The sequence below is a fragment of the Balaenoptera acutorostrata genome, chromosome 3, assembly GCF_949987535.1.
Source record: "Balaenoptera acutorostrata chromosome 3, mBalAcu1.1, whole genome shotgun sequence".
Lineage (NCBI taxonomy): Eukaryota > Metazoa > Chordata > Mammalia > Artiodactyla > Balaenopteridae > Balaenoptera > Balaenoptera acutorostrata.
The window spans coordinates 54,815,394-54,836,116 of record NC_080066.1 but is presented as its reverse complement, the minus strand read 5'-3'; the positions used below and the strand labels follow the sequence as shown (position 1 = coordinate 54,836,116).

Sequence of the window (20,723 nt, the reverse complement as noted above, 5' to 3'; positions counted from 1 at the left end):
AAGCACCCTCTCCTCCTGAGTTTCTGCACAACTTCATGTGGCGCTGAGTGCTTGCCAGAGTTTCAAGTCTGAAGTGCCAGAGACAACGTGAAAAGATGTGCTAAACTGGAGACACGTGGAAAAGCCCAAACTATTATCATTTGGATCTATGATGCTGAGTGTTTCTTTGGCGTATGAGAGCAGTTAAACACTAGTTAAGTCACCTCTTAAATCTGAAGCATTTAGAGTGAAGGAGACAGCACAAGAATATGCTCATCAGCACAGAACAGGTGAACCAAAAAGCCATGAAAGACAACACAAGAGGAATTATTAAGTGATATTAGTTATTTTGAGAATTAAAAAAGGAAAAATTCATTGCATTGCCTCTCCCCGACTAGTTCCAGAGTTGACTTACGAATGCAAGGTGCTTTGATAAGCCTGGAACTTTAAAAATCTATACATACAGCTTATTTTGGACTAACCTATTAGAATAAGTGTAAATTAGATATAGCACTTCACTCTGAAGCAACGAAAGTAGTGTTCCACCATAAATATTCACAAAATCGGCCCCTTACACTCCCCTTTTCTACCATCGCAACAGGCTCTACTGTCAGTGTGACAGAATTCTATGTTTTCTATTTCAGAGTTTTGTCATGATTATCAGTCTCACCATTTCTATTACAATGTAGATAGTCACACAAAAAAATCTCTACAGAAGTGTGATCTAGAAACACTCACACTGACCCACCACCAGAGCCTCCCATCAAGCCTCTTAGATAGCCTCAACCACCAGAGGGCAGACAACAGAAGCAAGAAAAACTACAATCCTGCAGCCTGTGGACCAAAAACCACAGTTACAGAAAGAAAGAGAAGATGAAAAGGCAGAGGGCTATGTACCAGATGAAGGAACAAGAAAAAACCCCAGAAAAACAACTAAATGAAGTGGAGATAGGCAACCTTCCAGAAAAAGAATTCAGAATAATGATAGTGAAGATGATCCAGGACCTCGGAAAAAGAATGGAGGCAAAGATTGAGAAGATGCAAGAAATGATTAACAAAGACCTAGAAGAATTAAAGAACAAACAAACAGAGATGACCAATACAATAACTGAAATGAAAACTACACTAGAAGGAATCAATAGCAGAATAACTGAGGCAGAAGAACGGATAAGTGACCTGGAAGACAGAATGGTGGAATTCACTGCTGCGGAACAGACTAAAGAAAAAAGAATAAAAAGAAATGAAGACAGCCTAAGAGACCTCTGGGACAACATTAAACGCAACAACATTCGCATTATAGGGGTCCCAGAAGGAGAAGAGAGAGAGAAAGGACCAGAGAAAATATTTGAAGAGATTATAGTCGAAAACTTCCCTAACATGGGAAAGGAAATAGCCACCCAAGTCCAGGAAGCGCAGAGAGTCCCATACAGAATAAACCCAAGGAGAAACACGCCGAAACACATAGTAATCAAAGTGGCAAAAATTAAAGACAAAGAAAAATTACTGAAAGCAGCAAGGGAAAAACGACAAATAACATACAAGGGAACTCCCATAAGGTTAACAGCTGATTTCTCAGCAGAAACTCTGCAAGCCAGAAGGGAGTGGCATGAAATACTTAAAGTGATGAAAGGGAAGAACCTACAACCAAGATTACTCTACCCAGCAAGGATCTCATTTACATTTGATGGAGAAATCAAAAGCTTTACAGACAAGCAAAAGCTAAGAGAATTCAGCACCACCAAACCAGCTCTACAACAAATGCTAAAGGAACTTCTCTAAGTGGGAAACACAAGAGAAGAAAAGGACCTACAAAAACAAACCCAAGACAATTAAGAAAATGGTCATAGGAACATACATATCGATAATTACCTTAAACGTGAATGGATTAAATGCCCCAACCAAAAGACATAGACTGGCTGAATGGATACAAAAACAAGACCCATATATATGCTGTCTACAAGAGACCCACTTCAGACCTAGGGACACATACAGACTGAAAGTGAGGGGATGGAAAAAGATATTCCATGCAAATGGAAATCAAAAGAAAGCTGGAGTAGCTATACTCATATCAGATAAAATAGACTTTAAAATAAAGAATGTTACAAGAGACAAGGAAGGACACTACATAATGATCCAGGGATCAATCCAAGAAGAAGATATAACAATTATAAATATATATGCACCCAACATAGGAGCACCTCAATACATAAGGCAACTGCTAACAGCTATAAAAGAGGAAATCGACAGTAACACAATAATAGTGGGGGACTTTAACACCTCACTTACACCAATGGACAGATCATCCAAAATGAAAATAAATAAGGAAACAGAAGCTTTAAATGACACAATAGACCAGATAGATTTAATTGATATATATAGGACATTCCATCCAAAAACGGCAGATTACACGTTCTTCTCAAGTGTGCACGGAACATTCTCCAGGATAGATCACATCTTGGGTCACAAATCAAGCCTCAGTAAATTTAAGAAAATTGAAATCATATCAAGCATCTCTTCTGACCACAACGCTATGAGATTAGAAATGAATTACAGGGGAAAAAACCGTAAAAAAGACAAACACATGGAGGCTAAACAATACGTTATTAAATAACCAAGAGGTCACTGAAGAAATCAAACAGGAAATAAAAAAATACCTAGAGACAAATGACAATGAAAACACGACGACCCAAAACCTATGGGATGCAGCAAAAGCGGTTCTAAGAGGGAAGTTTATAGCTATACAAGCCTACCTAAAGAAACAAGAAAAATCTCAAGTAAACAATCTAACCTTACACCTAAAGAAACTAGAGAAAGAAGAACAAACAAAATCCAAAGTTAGCAGAAGGAAAGAAATCATAAAGATCAGAGCAGAAATAAATGAAATAGAAACAAAGAAAACAATAGCAAAGATCAATAAAACTAAAAGTTGGTTCTTTGAGAAGATAAACAAAATTGATAAGCCATTAGCCAGACTCATCAAGAAAAAGAGGGAGAGGACTCAAATCAATAAAATCAGAAATGAAAAAGGAGAAGTTACAACAGACACCGCAGAAATACAAAACATCCTAAGAGACTACTAAAAGCAACTTTATGCCAATAAAATGGACAACCTGGAAGAAATGGACAAATTCTTAGAAAGGTATAACCTTCCAAGACTGAATCAGGAAGAAACAGAAAATATCAACAGACCAATCACAAGTAATGAAATTGAAACTGTGATTAAAAATCTTCCAACAAACAAAAGTCCAGGACCAGATGGCTTCACAGGTGAATTCTATCAAACATTTAGAGAAGAGCTAACACCCATCCTTCTCAAACTCTTCCAAAAAATTGCAGAGGAAGGAACTCTCCCAAACTCATTCTATGAGGCCACCATCACCCTGATACCAAAACCAGACAAAGACACTACAAAAAAAGAAAATTACAGACCAATATCACTGATGAATATAGATGCAAAAATCCTCAACAAAATACTAGCAAACAGAATCCAACAACACATTAAAAGGATCATACACCACGATCAAGTGGGATTTATCCCAGGGATGCAAGGATTCTTCAATATACGCAAATCAATCAATGTGATACACCATATTAACAAATTGAAGAATAAAAACCATATGATCATCTCAATAGATGCAGAAAAAGCTTTTGACAAAATTCAACACCCATTTCTGATAAAAACTCTCCAGAAAGTGGGCATAGAGGGAACCTACCTCAACATAATAAAGGCCATATATGACAAACCCACAGCAAACATCATTCTCAATGGTGAAAAACTGAAAGCATTTCCTCTAAGATCAGGAACGAGACAAGGATGTCCACTCTCACCACTATTATTCAACATAGTTCTGGAAGTCCTAGCCAGTTTTGCAGGGCAATCAGAGAAGAAAAAGAAATAAAAGGAATACAAATTGGAAAAGAAGAAGTAAAACTGTCACTGTTTGCGGATGACATGATAATATACATAGAGAATCCTAAAACTGCCACCAGAAAACTGCTAGAGCTAATTAATGAATATGGTAAAGTTGCAGGTTACAAAATTAATGCACAGAAATCTCTTGCATTCCTATACACTAATGATGAAAAATCTGAAAGAGAAATTATGGAAACACTCCCATTTACCATTGCAACAAAAAGAATAAAATACCTAGGAATAAACCTACCTAGGGAGACAAAAGACCTGTATGCAGAAAACTATAAGACACTGATGAAAGAAATTAAAGATGATACCAACAGATGGAGAGATATACCATGTTCTTGGATTGGAAGAATCAACATTGTGAAAATGAGTATACTACCCAAAGCAATCTACAGATTCAATGCAATCCCTATCAAATTACCAATGGCATTTTTTACGGAGCTAGAACAAATCATCTTAAAATTTGTATGGAGACACAAAAGACCCCGAATAGCCAAAGCAGTCTTGAGGCAAAAAAATGGAGCTGGAGGAATCAGACTCCCTGACTTCAGACTATACTACAAAGCTACAGTAATCAAGACAATATGGTACTGGCACAAAAACAGAAACATAGATCAATGGAACAAGATAGAAAGCCCAGAGATTAACCCACGCACCTATGGTCAACTAATCTATGACAAAGGAGGCAAAGATATACAATGGAGAAAAGACAGTCTCTTCAATAAGTGGTGCTGGGAAAACTGGACAGCCACATGTAAAAGAATGAAATTAGAATACTCCCTAACACCATACACAAAAATAAACTCAAAATGGATTAGAGACCTAAATATAAGACTGGCCACTATAAAACTCTTAGAGGAAAACATAGGAAGAACACTCTTTGACATAAATCACAGCAAGATCTTTTTCGATCCACCTCCTAGAGTAATGGAAATAAAAACAAAAATAAACAAGTGGGACCTAATGAAACTTCAAAGCTTTTGCACAGCAAAGGAAACCATAAACAAGACGAAAAGACAACCCTCAGAATGGGAGAAAATATTTGCAAATGAATCAACAGACAAAGGATTAATCTCCAAAATATATAAACAGCTCATTCAGCTCAATATCAAAGAAACAAACACCCCAATCCAAAAATGGGCAGAAGACCTAAATAGACATTTCTCCAAAGAAGACATACAGACGGCCACGAAGCACATGAAAAGATGCTCAACATCACTAATTATTAGAGAAATGCAAATCAAAACTACAATGAGGTATCACCTCACTCCTGTTAGAATGGGCATCATCAGAAAATCTACAAACAACAAATGCTGGAGAGGGTGTGGAGAAAAGGGAACCCTCTTGCACTGTTGGTGGGAATGTAAATTGATACAGCCACTATGGAGAACAATATGGAGGTTCCTTAAAAAACTAAAAATAGAATTACCATATGACACAGCAATCCCACTACTGGGCATATACCCAGAGAAAACCGTAATTCAAAAAGACACGTGCACCCGAATGTTCATTGCAGCACTATTTACAATAGCCAGGTCATGGAAGCAACCTAAATGCCCATCAACAGACGAATGGATAAAGAAGATGTGGTACATATATACAATGGAATATTACTCAGCCATAAAAAGGAATGAAATTGAGTCATTTGTTGAGAAGTGGATGGATCTAGAGACTGTCATACAGAGTGAAGTAAGTCAGAAAGAGAAGAACAAATATCGTATATTAATGCATGTATGTGGAACCTAGAAAAATGGTACAGATGAGCCAGTTTGCAGGGCAGAAGTTGAGACACAGATGTAGAGAATGGACATATGGACACCAAGGGGGGAAAACTGCGATGAGGTGGGGATGGTGGTGTGCTGAATTGGGCGATTGGGATTGACAGGTATACACTGATGTGTATAAAACTGATGCCTAATAAGAACCTGCAGTATAAAAAAACAAACAAAACAACTAATACTAAACTTTCATTGGGTTATTTGTATTGAAATATGTTAATATAAATGTTTCAGTCATTACATGAAATTTCTAAAAATCTTATATTTGTATTTGTATGGAAATATGTATGGAAATATGTTAATATAAATGTTTCAGACATTACATGAAATTTCTAAAAATCTTATATTTGTATTTGTATGGAAATATGTATGGAAATACGTTAATATAAATGTTTCAGACATTACATGAAATTTCTAAAAATCTTATATTTGTATTTGTATGGAAATATGTATGGAAATACGTTAATATAAATGTTTCAGACATTACATGAAATTTCTAAAAATCTTATATTTGTATTTGTATGGAAATATGTATGGAAATACGTTAATATAAATGTTTCAGACATTACAGGAAATTTCTAAAAATCTTATATTTGTATTTGTATGGAAATATGTATGGAAATATGTTAATATAAATGTTTCAGACATTACAGGAAATTTCTAAAAATCTTATATTTGTATTTGTATGGAAATATGTATGGAAATATGTTAATATAAATGTTTCAGACATTACAGGAAACGTCTAAAAATCTTATATGTTCTGGTATAATGTTATAAGTAATAATCCTAGTTATTACTTTAAAATGTATATCTCAGAAATAACTAATTTTCTTGTCAACTGCGTTATTATGAACTTTCATCAAATCAAAAAAAAAAAAAAAAAGAAACACTCACACTTACCTGGCAGAAAATATTGGGTTGGCCAAAAAGTTCTTTCCGGGTTTTTCCATAACATCTTATAACATAAGATGTTATGAAAAAACCAGAACGAACTTTTTGGCCAACCCAATAGTTCAGTAATATGTGAAACTGATGTGTGAGTCCTTCCCCTGGGTAACTGACAGTTTCTATTAATACTATAGCATGAGTAAATTCCGATATTCTGTTTGCACATTATTGCATAATCAAGTACAGTCTTGGGCAAAGGTTGGCATATCAGGAAATTGGATGTCAATTAATAGATGCTTGCTTTCCTGTCAGCCTTTGTTTAACAAATTTCATTCTGTTTTCCTCTGAAGTATGTTGGAGAAAAAAAAGAGGCTTTTCCTTAATAGTTTTAGAAACTGAAAGATATGATAAAAGGAGAGAAATTACTGAGCCAATCTGATGCTTGTGGTATCAAAATTTTTCATTCAAAATATCAGAAAGATAAATGGAGAGAAAAACTGGCAGGTAAGACCCCCATTTCTTATCTCATCAGGGGAGATGTCATTCAGATAGGTAGCCGAGAGACTAGGAAGGACATCTACCTCCCTTATTTGACCTTTTCACCTTAATCTTAGTAAACCAGCTAATGCCCAGGACTTGTACCCCCACTGGTCCTCAGAGTTGGTGTTACCCAAGGTGCACTAATTCAATTACACTTGGAACAAAGTGTCTCCCCTTTTAATGTCTGAACTTTGCTAGTCCAGACTAGTTGCCATACCCCTCTTGCTCTGGGAGAGAAAGAAAGGAAAAAAAAAAAACTTTGAGGAACATCTATGCGTGGGGCTACCACTGTAGATAAATTATTTCAAAGTGCTAAGTTAGGAAATCAGTTATTTACTGTCTTTACTGTGCTACAATTTCTCCTAACCAGATACTGCAATCCATTATTAGCAGGATTTCACCTACAGTAAATAAATATGAAGTAAACACTTTGAAAATTATTAACATTTTTTTGGTCATTGATTACATCCAAGTTTGAGTCACACTATACATTTTGATCTATATAATTTTAAATAGGTAATTTCCTAGTTATATAATAATTTGCACATCCACATTTTCCTCTTTCAGAATAAAATTAAACAATTTTACATATCTCATTTTGCAATCTCTAGTTCAGGCAAGCCCAAGTCTTTATCCCTATATCTACACAGGTTTTCTTGCTTGGATTTTATGTATAATAATTTTGCCTTAAATGAGGCAAGGAATCAAGAAAGAGGTAGAACATGGTAAAAACTTTATTTTTTGTAGAGAGGCCACAATATGCAACTACCTTTGAGGTCTAAGCTTACAGTTATCTTCACGAAATGCTGGCTAATCATCCCAAACTGATTGAGGGCAGTACAGGTAACTCTGACTCAGCCCACACCCTCTTCCTTTCTGACTGGACTATGAACTCAAGCAATATTAAAATTATGTCACAGAAATACCACAGAAGACTCAAAACTGTTGCATGAATTACATTCATGTAGAATTTTTGAAAAATCTGAATATGGACAATTTGGTACCCTATTGGGCATTAACTGACATTTCCAAATTGAGTTATTTTTCTTAGATGATAATGGAAAGGTCATGGTTTGGATAAAACAGAAGCATTTTAACAGCCCGCTAGTTTTCACTCATAAATTAGTGACTCTGAATTCAAACCAAAAACTAAACAACACCATGTTTGAAACACAAAAATTAATGAGCATGGGTACAGACTGTAAATCTCACTGTTTATGTACGACATGTCCCAGGCTTGCAGCACACAGCACAGATAACTTGGGGAAAATGGGCCATGCTTTGACTATAAGGCTGCAAGATGCCAGATGACCACCACTAGGATACCCAATTAAACTACACACAGTATCAAATGATAAGAAGCAGCGGTCTGTGTAATGCAAACAGAAGGTCCCTTATGTTTTTAACTGCTCACAGACTCTAAGAAACCACAGAAATCAGAGCTAGAAGGCAACTTAAAGAATCAATTTTAATATACTTGTTAAAAAAAAAAGATCAGATTGAAGACCATTGAGTCTGAATACTTGCCAAAGTTAAGACAAATCCTTTGTAATCTGAGAGTTCTGACAACCAACTCTTTTCCACTGCCAAGGGCAATCTTGACAGTTAGACCCCCTGTGGTCTCTAAAGGTAAAATAGCCTGGAGTACTAAGGAAATTACCTAGATAATTAAAATTCTAAAGAGTTTGCTCAAGCTTTGAGACTAGCTTTTCGATCATAAACAAAAGCTTTGGGACAATAGAGTGTAATGATAAATAAAGCACGACTTAGGGGGAAAAAATCTATAGATATATAATATTTCCAAAACAAGAGCCCTCCTTTTTTAAACCAGCTCCCTATGCTCCTAAATGCCAGAAACAAACAAACAAACAAACAAAACCTATTATCCTTATAATCAGTTAACACTTTTGCATCTCTTCACATTTCTGGATCTACTTTGGTTTCCTCACCCATTATTACCAGTCAAGCCCAGATCCCCAGTGGGGCCTCCCCAGTGCTGCCTGAGCAATACTGCCCTGTTATAATATTCCTGTGGTTCTGGAACAGTCCAGAAGATGCATCTGCCCTCTGGGCTGTTGTCACTGACTATTCATGAACATGTATAGACTCTTCATAGAACTATAGAGAACTAGTCATACAGGGAATTTTAGAGATGTCTTACTCCAGGGGATGTTAAAATGTTTATCACCAGAACCTTTCAACCAAAGAGAATCTTATTTTTAAAGAGAATCTTATTTTACATATAAATATGAATAACATAAATTATATAATATACAGTATACTATATAATTTCATTATATATAATATGTATTGTAGATTATAATAAATATCTGGTTATGCAATGTAATATATTCAAAGATACATGTCAACCCTCCCTGTGGAATGCAGAATCACAGCACTGCCTGTTCTTCCTGCCCCAAGAAGGAATCTCCAGCCTTCCAAGAAAGCACTGGTTAAGCCCAACAGCCTCAAAGAGACATATTTTGTTCTCAAAATTAACCTACTATTGTTGTCCCAAGAGCCTTTTTTGCATCCTCTCTTGCTCAACACAACTCTCTCTGCTTCTGTATCATTTACTCTTGTAATATTTACAAGAAAACAAGAAGGCTTGAAACACAGATCTTCCTTCAGTGTGACAGAGAGTATTGTTATAGAAGAAAATCTTTGTGTTTTTTATCAATCTAATTATGAAATGCTGAATCTTCATTTCCAGAAAATATTACCCATTCCCATATGCACTGATACATTTTTTGTCAAAATTGTATCTTCTGTGCTGTTTGGACATGGTCACCAGAATAGGCTTTGTTAATGCAGTAATTTTCTCAGTTATCATTCCTGAGGACTGGCCATATTAAAGCTCATTCTAATTCAATGGGTTAGACCCACATTTCCTAAACTGTGTTCTACAGAAAACTTCATGAATAAGTGTTAATAAGGTCTACCATCCCCTCAAAAAGAAAAAAATCCCCAAACATATATTTTAAATATTGAATTCTTCACCCCTCTTATTGAAGATTTACAAAAATCATTAGCATATTAAAGGGCTTGACAGTTCCTACAGTAAAGAAACCTATTTTACATCTCTAACATAATTTCCAATATTATTTGAGCAGAAACACTGATTATGGGGCATACATGTACACTATATAACAGCGTTCTCTTAAGCAACCATTATTTTAGCCCATACCACAAGAAATTACATTCTCACAGGGAATTTTGGTGCCCAGGGCCAAAGGAAAAATTCAGAAATGAAAACTCATTCAATGGCACAATCAAATATAGCCTCACACCAATGAATTATCCACAGAATGTTTAACAGCATAAAAAGGAATACAGCACAATCAATCCTGCTCCTCATACACTCAGTTATTCCCAGCCTCTTTCTAGTATGTACACTGCTTTTGAAAGGCAAAGCACAGACTACACCAATGATGAGAAATTTTGCTTGGAGGGCACTTATCTGTGTCAACCCCTGCAATCAATCCAACACCACAGAAGGCTTCTTGGTCTATACCTTTCGAACCACTAGTCTAGACCATAGGAATGGCACTGTTTTCCATAATTCAGATGTCTTTTCTGTGACAAGTTCACAGGAATCCTCATGTGTAAAGCTACAGTTAATTTTATGTGCTTGACAAACATACAAATAAGGGAATCTCTCCGATAAAACAAACAGAACGTACAGCTTTACCACAAGGGTCATGTGCTACACAAATGCATTTAACAAATATTTACTAAGCATATTCTACATGACAGGCACTGCGCTTGGTGACCAGTTTAGTCTTTCAACCTGATATATGGATGTATCTCTCAGATGGATTTTTAGAGTCAACAGGATTGGAAAAAAATCAATGATATTACAATGAATTACTCAAATTATTGTTTCTTTTAAAATAATTTTTGGTTTGCATGGATTCACAGATTCACACACACAAACAACTTGTAATGATGGGTGACCCAGAAAAGTTGTTCCCTCTACTCATTAAAGTTATCAATTGTAAAGTCTAATTCAAAAAATTAAATTTTAAAAGAAGAGTGATGTGATGTTGAATTAAGTAACAAACATTTTATACATATGTATCAAACACAGAGTTATATAGCTTTAAACCAGTAAATTCTGTTATCCTTTTAAGTCAATTCAAAATAAAACAAATGTATTTCATGTCATGAATTAGGATTTAGCAAATATTTTACATAAAAGGAATTCTTTCATTGTAGAACTGAGGTAAAATATGATGATGTTGTAATCATTAGAATCCATATCCTCTCTCAGATTGAATGGACAAGCACAAATTAGAGTTTTTAAAGAACTATGACATTCTCATATCTTAATCTTATTCCTATTCATCTGAAACGTTAGTTCCATGCATGCTAAGGTTTTTGTTAATTATATTAATGCTTCTGTGTGATACTTAAGTTCAATGGAAAAATGTAAAAAGGGATACATGCATTAATGTTTACAAATGGCTTCTATATCTTAATACAGTCTCTGGGTAACCAAGGGAATAAGAGAATTCTATCAATACATCCCCCACCACAGAGATCGGAGGCTAGCTCTCCGTCTTGAATTGACAGGACTGAGCAAAGTGCCAAGAGATGAAACCTATTTTAGTCCTAGTCTTCCCAATTTTGCAGCTAGAGAATCTTCTTAATGGCTGGCATAAATGGCCCAGAAGTAAACTGTGCTGGAAAGCTAGCAAACGAATGAAAACCAATGCAGCTCCACTGCACTGCTGAACGGCCATCAGAAAGGGAATGCAGAGCCCAATAAATCCCAATATAAGAAGAACCACCAAAACTTCCCTATCATATAGAAAAGCTCAAACCACATATACTTCCAATTAGACACAAAACTTTGAGTGTACAAAGGCACTAGTGACTGGTGTTTGAAATATACACACTAACCCTTACACAGGCTGTACATCACAGAACCACTGCAATACTTCCCTCTTTTCTGCTTTGAAATCAGGGTAAAAGCTCTCCAGTGAAGGGGGTAACTGCTATAGAACACTTGACAGCTTGACAAGCTGTCACTTGACAACACTTGACACTTGACAGTATTATACTGTGTACAATTATACAAATTCTGATCAAATTAAGTCCCCTAAAGTAAAAACTATATACATCACATTTAGTCTATAAAAGGTTCTTCTTGGTCATGAGCCCAAATTCTGAGTTATAAAAATATTTCATTGGAAAGCTATCTGCCTATTTATTCATGCACTTACATATTTATTCATTCATTCATTCTTCATTCATATATTTTCTTTCAACCAAAATCTAATAGATGCTATATATATACAGACACTAGTGTATATTAGATATTGGTTGAAAGAAAATATATGAATGAAGAATGATACCTATCATGTGTCAAGCACTATGCAAGGGCTGTTCTTAGACACAGATCTGCCTGATGGAGCTTACAGTCTTAAGGGGGAGAAAAATGGAGAAGAAAGCCTCTAAGCAAACAAGCACACCAGAATATTTAACACTTTGATAGTGTTATAAGGAAAGACTAAGAGTTCATGGAAAAGTAAATTGGAAGATCCACTTTAGATGGCAATGAAGGTCATGGAAAAAGGTAAAATCTCATGAGGGCCTAACAGAGCACTTTTTTATTGCTCTGTAGCATAATGAGGTAGAAAGAACAAAGAAATAGGACCAAGTCCCAGCTTTGCCTTTGTAGTAAGTCAGTGCTATTCCTGAGGCTATTTTCTCACCTGAACAATGGAGATGGGATTAACACCTACCTATAAGATATACTTCACTAAGCTGATCATGTTTGATGATCAAATATGATAAAATACCTGAAGTATGACATAAATGACATAAAACTGTTGTTAGCTGTCATCTCCCTAAGTTACACCTCAACATGTATTATAAGAAAATTTTAAAGATTTCAAATGGTCAATAGGCTTCATTTATTTAAAACAAACATTCAGTAGGCTTCAAAGCACAATGACAGTATATACGATATGATACAGAACCCACAGGAGAAAGAAGGGTTCTGCTACCAATGGAAGAAAAGGAGAGCTATTACAGATATCAGATTGTACAAAATCAAATGTTGAATTCATACTGCTTTACTGGTAAGAAGCATAAAGTTTTTAGTATGTAAATAAGCAGATTTACGCCATTAATTCAAACGAAATACTTCTATGTGCAGTACAACATAGGATCCCTCAGCCTGGCACAGGCTCTAGGAAGAGGTTGCTCACAACAAGGAAATGTGTGTAAGATCCATCTTTTAAGAGATGCAGCAATGTAAGCTTTACAACCTCCCTAAGGGGAAAGACAAAAAGCATTCTCTTTGCTCCCCATACCATTCCTTCTAATATTAAACAAAAACCTCCCTTCATAAAGAACGTATTATGTAAGGGTTATTCTCATCCACCTCTGAAGTTCATTATATGCTTTCTTATCAGTGCCCCAGCATTGATGTTTGATCATAACTTAGGCACGAAACACACTGCCAGGGAAAAGTAATGTCCTCAATAAACAATCTTACCTCCTAAATGCAGCAACCTGGAACCAAATGCCAACATGCTCATTGTACCTTACCCATGGAGTGCCTTCCACGTAAGCAGTTTTCCAAACCCAACTGGGTCAGAGAAACACTTTTTCCTTTCTGCTGAGTCATCCCCCAGCTTACTTGGTAATAAGAACATTAGCACATTTCCAACCTTTAAAATGCTAGTAACAATTCATACGCAAACTCTGAAAGCAGCCAGAGCCTCTCTAGAGAAATCAGTAAAGGACAGTTCTCTAACGTGTTTGTTTGGCTGTGATCCTGTGGCTGTCTTTACCTCAATTTTCTGTGTAGAGCTAAGCCCTTCGTGCTATTACTTTGGCAATTTTGTGGGGATGCCATGGGCATCTGGGAAGCCTGAGACTGAATTACTGAGTGTTAAATGACTTGCCTAAGGCTAGATGTTCCCATAAACCTGGAAACAGGACCCAAAACTCCCAATCCCATTAGGCTCTTTTCAGCACACAGCTGGACTCCTGGGACTCAGCTCCTCTGCCTGAGGACCTGGCCAGGTACTGGGCACTGGGTGCCCCTTCAGCATTCACTACAGGCAGAGCAACTCTAGATTCTGCAGCACGAAGAGGGGAGTTGATTAACATAAGTTTGATTGAATATGCCTAAAGCTGAATTCTCCAGGCGATCCCAGCTCACTCTATACAGGGAAACCCTCTCCTCTTTCCCACTCTTCTGAAAAGGGGAAAGACAAAATGAGTGCAAATGTTTACGTGTTCTGTTCGTGAGTAAGACTGCACCCATTTTACAGTGATGCAGTGCCAAAGCTGCTTGCTGAGATGTGCTAAAACCATGTTCTTATGTACCATACTTAATTTTACACTGAGACATTAGAAAACAAGTGGATTTTATAAGAGGAAAATACAATAAATGACAAAGGAATACAATACAACAAGCATAGGGGACAAATCTACTTCTCATAATAACTAAAGACACATTATATGTCATCTAAAAGGAGCTCACAACTAAAAAAAAAAAAAAAAGACAATAATTTATGATTTATATGCATTAAGTCAGAAAAAATAACCCTGTAGTTACATTTTCATTGGGATGAGCTTTTTTTTTTTTTTTTTTTTGGCTGCATTGGGTCTTCGTTGCTACACGTGGGCTTTTCTCTAGTTGCGGCGAGTGGGGCTACTCTTCGTTGCAGTGCACGGGCTTCTCATTGCAGTGACTTCTCTTGTTGCGGGCCACGGGCTCTAGGCACATGGGCTTCAGTAGTTGTGGCACACGGGCTCAATAGTTGTGGCTCGCGGGCTCTAGAGTGCAGGCTCAGTAGTTGTGGTGCACGGGCTTAGTTGCTCCACAGCATGTGGGAGCGATCTTCCCGGACAAGGGCTCAAATCCATGTCCCCTGCATTGGCGGGCAGATTCTTAACAACTGCACCACCAGGGAAGTCCCAGGATGAGCTAATTTTAATAGACAAATTAAGTACAGAATAATAACAAAATACAAGTTAAATCATAGAAAATTAGTATTTATATTACTAGAGTTTGAGTCTAGCTTTATATTCTCAGTACTTTATAGTTAATTAAGTAGAAATCAAGTACATGTAGTTTCTTTCTGAATTAACCAATCAAACAATGGCTTCTTCTAATCATTCAAATTAAAAAAGAACTCATATGACTACTTTAAAATACTGTTTTTATTTTTTAACTAATTGATTTTTTAAAGAGTTCTAGACCTGCTTCACTCTCTCAGTAAAAAGTACTATTTTTAAATTAAAATTTCCTAGTTGTTTTTATTTTTAGTATTTCCTTATATTTCCTATATTTTCAATAATTTTTGTCCACTTATTCATCCCTTCATCTATCTATTCAACACACACTTGGACCAGTGCTAAGCACCAGAATTATAACACATGCATATAAAAGTTTTCAGTAGACAGTATTCTTCCATAAGTACAATCTCATTTAATCCGCCTGCCAGTGCAGGGGACACGGGTTTGAGTCTCCTCCGGGAGGATCCCATATGCCGCTGAGCAACTCAACCCGTGTGGCACAACTACTGAGCCTGCACTCTAGAGCCCACGAGCCACAACTACTGAGCCCGTGCACCACAACCACTGAAGCCCACATGCCTAGAGCCCGTGCTCCGCAACAAGAGAAGCCACTGCAGTGAGAAGCCTACGCACCGCAACAAAGAGTAGCTCCCACTCGCCACAACTAGAGAAAGCCTGCACACAGCAACGAAAACCCAAAAATAAATAAATAAAAAATAAATAAACTTAAAAAAAAGAAAGTAATATGTAAACTAAATCTCAATAATTACTTAACCATGCATAGTTTTAAAAGATTGTCTGAAATTTTAAAACAAGAGCTAGAGAACAAGGGAAGTTATGTAAAAGAAAATGGTTTTTTGTTTGACTTCTGTCAAGTCAGCTAATTAAAAAGTAAGAAGTGGCAAATTAGGAGTTTGGGATTATCATATACACATTACTATATATAAAATAGGTAAACAACAAGGACCTACTGTATAGCACAAGGAACTATACCCAATATCTTGTAATAACCTATAATGGAAAAGAATCTGAAAAAGAATATATATATATGTATGTATGTATATACATGTATACATATATATGTATAACTGAGTCACTTTGCTGTACACTAGAAACTAACACAACATTGTAAATTAACTATATCAATTTTAAAAAGTGCATGAAAAGAAAAATTAGAAGATTAGGAAAAATGGAAATGTAGACTATCTCCATTATCAGTGAAACATGTTATGGCAAAATAATGTTAAGTATTAAAATACTAAAATCCATTTTTAGATTGTTAATACAAAACACTAAAATGCACGATGACATATACACGGATATGGATAATGTATCTATTTATTTAATTCTTTGAGGTCAGAGGCATTATTTGGAGGCATTATCTATATGCACCATCAATAGATAAACACTGTGCTTTATAATAGTTTAAAGAGAAAAGTAACAATATTCTTTACATTCACCCCCAAAATGCTCACTGACAAGCACATATCTGTCCCATCTTGAGATATACATGTTTTGCATATCTTTATTTCAGATATTAAGGAATCTTTATTTCACTAAATATATGTTTTCAAAAGCATGTCTATGAAATTTTGAGAAGAAAATTTCAAAGAACAACTTTCCATGATCATTTACCCTGAATTTTCTACTGAACTTTGCTCTTCTAACTCATCATTCTGACTCCTCTATCTAAATTAACATTTTGGCCAAAATATTCATCCTAAACTACATCTTAAATCATGTCAATCACCTGCTTAAAAACATTTACAGGCTCCTTAATTTTTGAAAATTAACATCTGAAACCCTTGGCAAGGCAGAGAAGGGCCTAGGTGAACAGGGATTTGTCCTACTTTTCCAATTTCATCTTTTGAGTCTCTCCTTCACAATCTCCTATCCTGCAGATCTATCCATCAGTAGTTTTGCCAATTTCTTCCCTAACCCAGAACATCCTCCTCTATCTATGCCAGTCACAATTCTATTCCCCACTATTAACCCACCCAATTTAGATATCATTTCTTAAGTTCTTTCATGAGGCTTTCCATGTCAGAAGTAATCTCAATATATCTCTCTCTCCACCTCCCTCTTTCTGCCTCGTTCCCTCCCTCCTTCCTTCCCTCTCTCTCTTAGGCCATACCCCTTTCTTTTGTTCCTCTAAATGGGACTCACCTACTTTTGTTACAACTATTTGACATATCTCCTCTACTAGCTGTAGCATCCTTAAAGCAAGACCATTTCTTATTTAGTTTCATAAGCTAACAACACTTAGTTTTGTGTAACTAGTAAGGTGATTAAGGAAGCTCATAAATATAATTCATTGTTTTTAAGCAACATGATTGAGTGATGGGTTTAATCTTATGCTCACATACTCTCTGTTCTTTCCCTATAAAATGTTACCTCCAAAATGATACTTAATCATTGCTGTATTTGAAGTTCCTTCAATTAAAAAAAATCAAATATCATAGCTATGATCATGAGCTATGATCCTGATCATGAGTTAAGGGAAATCAGATTTTTCTAGCAAATGGTTTTACCAATCCACTTGTGGAAGATATTTCAGATGCCAGTCAGTACATCTATCCAATGGCCTTCAATCTCCCATCCCATCAATCCCCAGTTTTTCTTTATAATAAACTTAGTGTAGAGAACCACAAAAATTTCCATCATGAGAATGCAAAAAAAAGGCATACAAGTATACTATGGCTACATTATGCATAATTACTGGCTTTGGGATATGCACTTAAAGATTATCCAATATAATGGCTTGTATCCTCGATTCGTCTTTCTATTATTGGGTCCAGAGAAAATTGGGACACCTCAATTCATAGTGCATGAATTAGGCAATTACATATGAAGTTTTTAAGGTACTAAGTATCAGCATGATGTCTAAACAAGTGGATAACTAAGTTTAAATATTAATTCAAAGAAAATGTGCAATGATCTGCAACAAGACATTCTCCCCATTCCCCTGAATGTTTTAGTACTATACAGAGTTCTTAAAGTGCCACATCAGTATATTCTCTCCATAATTTGACATCCAATATAATAATTTTTGACATAAAAATCCACTAAGTAAGTCGATTAACTTCCGTACAAAACTGTCTTCTCTATGTGCAGTTGCCAATAGAGGAAATCACAGACTACAGAGTAAATCTTGAATATATTAACTTGTTTCCTTAAGGCCATAAAACAAAACTTATTTTTGACAGAATTATTTTTACAAAATTACAAAAAGTAAAATATACATGATCTTTTTAGTGTAATGTATGTAAAGTCTGTTTCTTGCTAACGCTTTTATTATTAACACTTTATTTATTTATTTATTTATTTATTTATTTATTAACACTTGTATATAAATGTCCTTAGTGATATACATTGAAAGAAAGGTACTTTTTTTTTTAAATCACACATTATAATTTTAAAATCTTTAGGTTAAGAGTGAAAATTGATAAAAAATAGTTTCGTGTAGTCAGATTTTTTTCTACAAAATCCATACTAGTATATACTTTTAAATATATCTTGTTAAAGTCTATTTAAAAATCATGGTTTTAGTTTATTTGTAAACAACATTTCTATGTTATTGCAATGTTTCTCAAAATATTGTTCACAAAACACCTGCTTAAAAAAAATCTGGAGCACTAGTTTGAAATGCAGAGACCCCAAGATTCCACTCCACACCACTGGATCAGAATCAGAGCCTGGGAGTATGCATTTAAAACAAGTTTGCCCATGTGGCTCTGATGTCCAACAGACTTGAGAAATCTATCGAGTCTATCTCATGCCTCATTATATTCTCGGTGTTATATTTTAGAAAGAAAAGTTGCCAAACGATTTCTTCCAAAAATATATTTTTTCCAAATTCTCATTCTTATAATTTCTAAAGTGTCACTCAACAGAAACTTAAACCCGTTTCCAAATCCCCTGGTATTTCAGCTCAATTAACAAATGAAAGGGGTCATTTTTCTCCTTATTGCCTGTTGTCTTAAAGGAACCTGAGCAAAAGCCCGTGACACCCACTTCGCACCTCGGGACACGGGCCTCCACTTTCCACAGGTCGGAATACTGAATCCCGTCACCGTTAACATAGCCCTAAGGGACACTTGGTTCCCTCGCCTTCGACTCTCCGGGCAGAGAAAGCCCGTAGGCTGCCCAGGCCCTCCAGTTCTCAGAGCCGCCCGGGCCGTCAGCACCTCCGACAGAGCCTGGTGGATGGTGTCCGGGTTTCACTGTCACGAGCCTGCCCTCGGAAGAGCCACTGACACCAAGGAAACTGACCCGAGACACCCAGGAACACACAGACCCACCGCCCACCGCGCTTTCCGGCGGCCAGCACCTCTTTCCAAAAGACAACAAAGGAACCCTTAAGCAGCTCTTACCTAGAATACGAGCCACCCCCACAACTCTCCTCTCCTCCCCCGCTCCCCGGCGCCTGTTGCTAAGGAGGCGAGAAGACACTGGGGCAGCCTCAGGACCAGGGGACCGACGGCTGGAGGAGCTGGCAGCACCAGGGCGGCGGTGAAAGCCCAGCCTCGGGTGAGCCCAGGACCCCTTCCTACGGCGGGAATGGTGCGCCCTCCGAGCGTCTCTGACGCCAACGACTACCCCCGCGCACTCAGGCGGGCGGAGGGAGCCTCACGAACAGGAGACCTGCGCCCAGGAGCGCCGCTCCCTCTGCGGGCCCGGGAAGCTCAGCCCGGCGGAGGAGGCCTCTGGCCCGGTACTGTGGACGCCTGTGGGCCCAGACAGCGGGGCGGGGGCTCGGGGACAGCCCTGGGGAGGGCAGGCACTCACCATGTTGACTTCGGAAACCATGTCTATGCTGGCGATGTCGATGTTCATCCCCACGCAGACCGGGGGACCTGCGGGAAGCGCACGACACGGTGATCAGCCTGGCTCAGGCACCGGCTGCAGCGGCTCTGAGGATGGGGGGCTATCCGAGGAGGGGGCGCAGGCGAAGTGCCCCCCTCCCCACCCCGCCGCAGCTCGGCGGAAGCGGCCCCCGCCTCCCTCCTCCACCCAGGCCGCCAGCGCGGTGGGTCGCGCTGCCCGCAGCGGCCGCGCACACCCTACTTACCCCCGAAGTCGGGTCTTAGGCGAATGTCGTAGCCTTTCAACAGCTTGTCCACCGTCTCCTTCACAAAGGACATGTTCCCAGGATCGTTCACGCTGCGGGAGGGACGGGGGCCAGAGAGAGCTGGGTCAGGCGGCGGCTCGCCCGCCAGCGCCCAGCGCGCACACCCGCGCGCCCTGCCCGGCGCCCGGCCCGCTTCCCGTCAACCCACCCGCGACCCTACCTCTGGGCGCAGCACACCACCGCCACCAGCACTGGGGCCGAGAAGATGCCGAAAAGCCTTCCTCCCGCAAAGCCCCACATCCCTCCGCCGCGCCCCGGCACGGGGGAGGGGGCGCCCCGCCGCCGTCGCGACCCGCAGCCGGGGCTGCTCCTGCTGCTGCCGCCGCCGCCGCGCTGGCCCGGAGCGGAGGAGGGCGCAGGGGGAGGGGGAGGGGAGGAGGAGGAGGAGCGGGCGCGGGGAGAGGAGGAGCAGCGGGCGCGGGAGCTAGGGGAGGGGGGAGGAGAG

General features: G+C 38.1%; 1 protein-coding gene across 2 annotated transcripts in view; it reads right to left on the bottom strand.

Moving 5' to 3' along the window:
- Positions 1–20,616, bottom strand: part of GABRB3 (gamma-aminobutyric acid type A receptor subunit beta3) — a 237,755-nt gene extending 217,139 nt beyond the window's left edge. For both annotated transcript variants that reach the window (XM_057544530.1, XM_057544531.1), the window contains exons 1-3: positions 20,439–20,616; positions 20,219–20,310; positions 19,936–20,003 (exon numbers count right to left, since the gene is read on the bottom strand). In XM_057544530.1, coding sequence (XP_057400513.1) covers positions 19,936–20,003; positions 20,219–20,310; positions 20,439–20,518 — 240 coding nt within the window. In that variant the 5' untranslated portion in view covers positions 20,519–20,616. The remainder of the gene's footprint in view (positions 1–19,935; positions 20,004–20,218; positions 20,311–20,438) is intronic.
- Between the last annotated feature and the right edge of the window lie 107 nt (positions 20,617–20,723).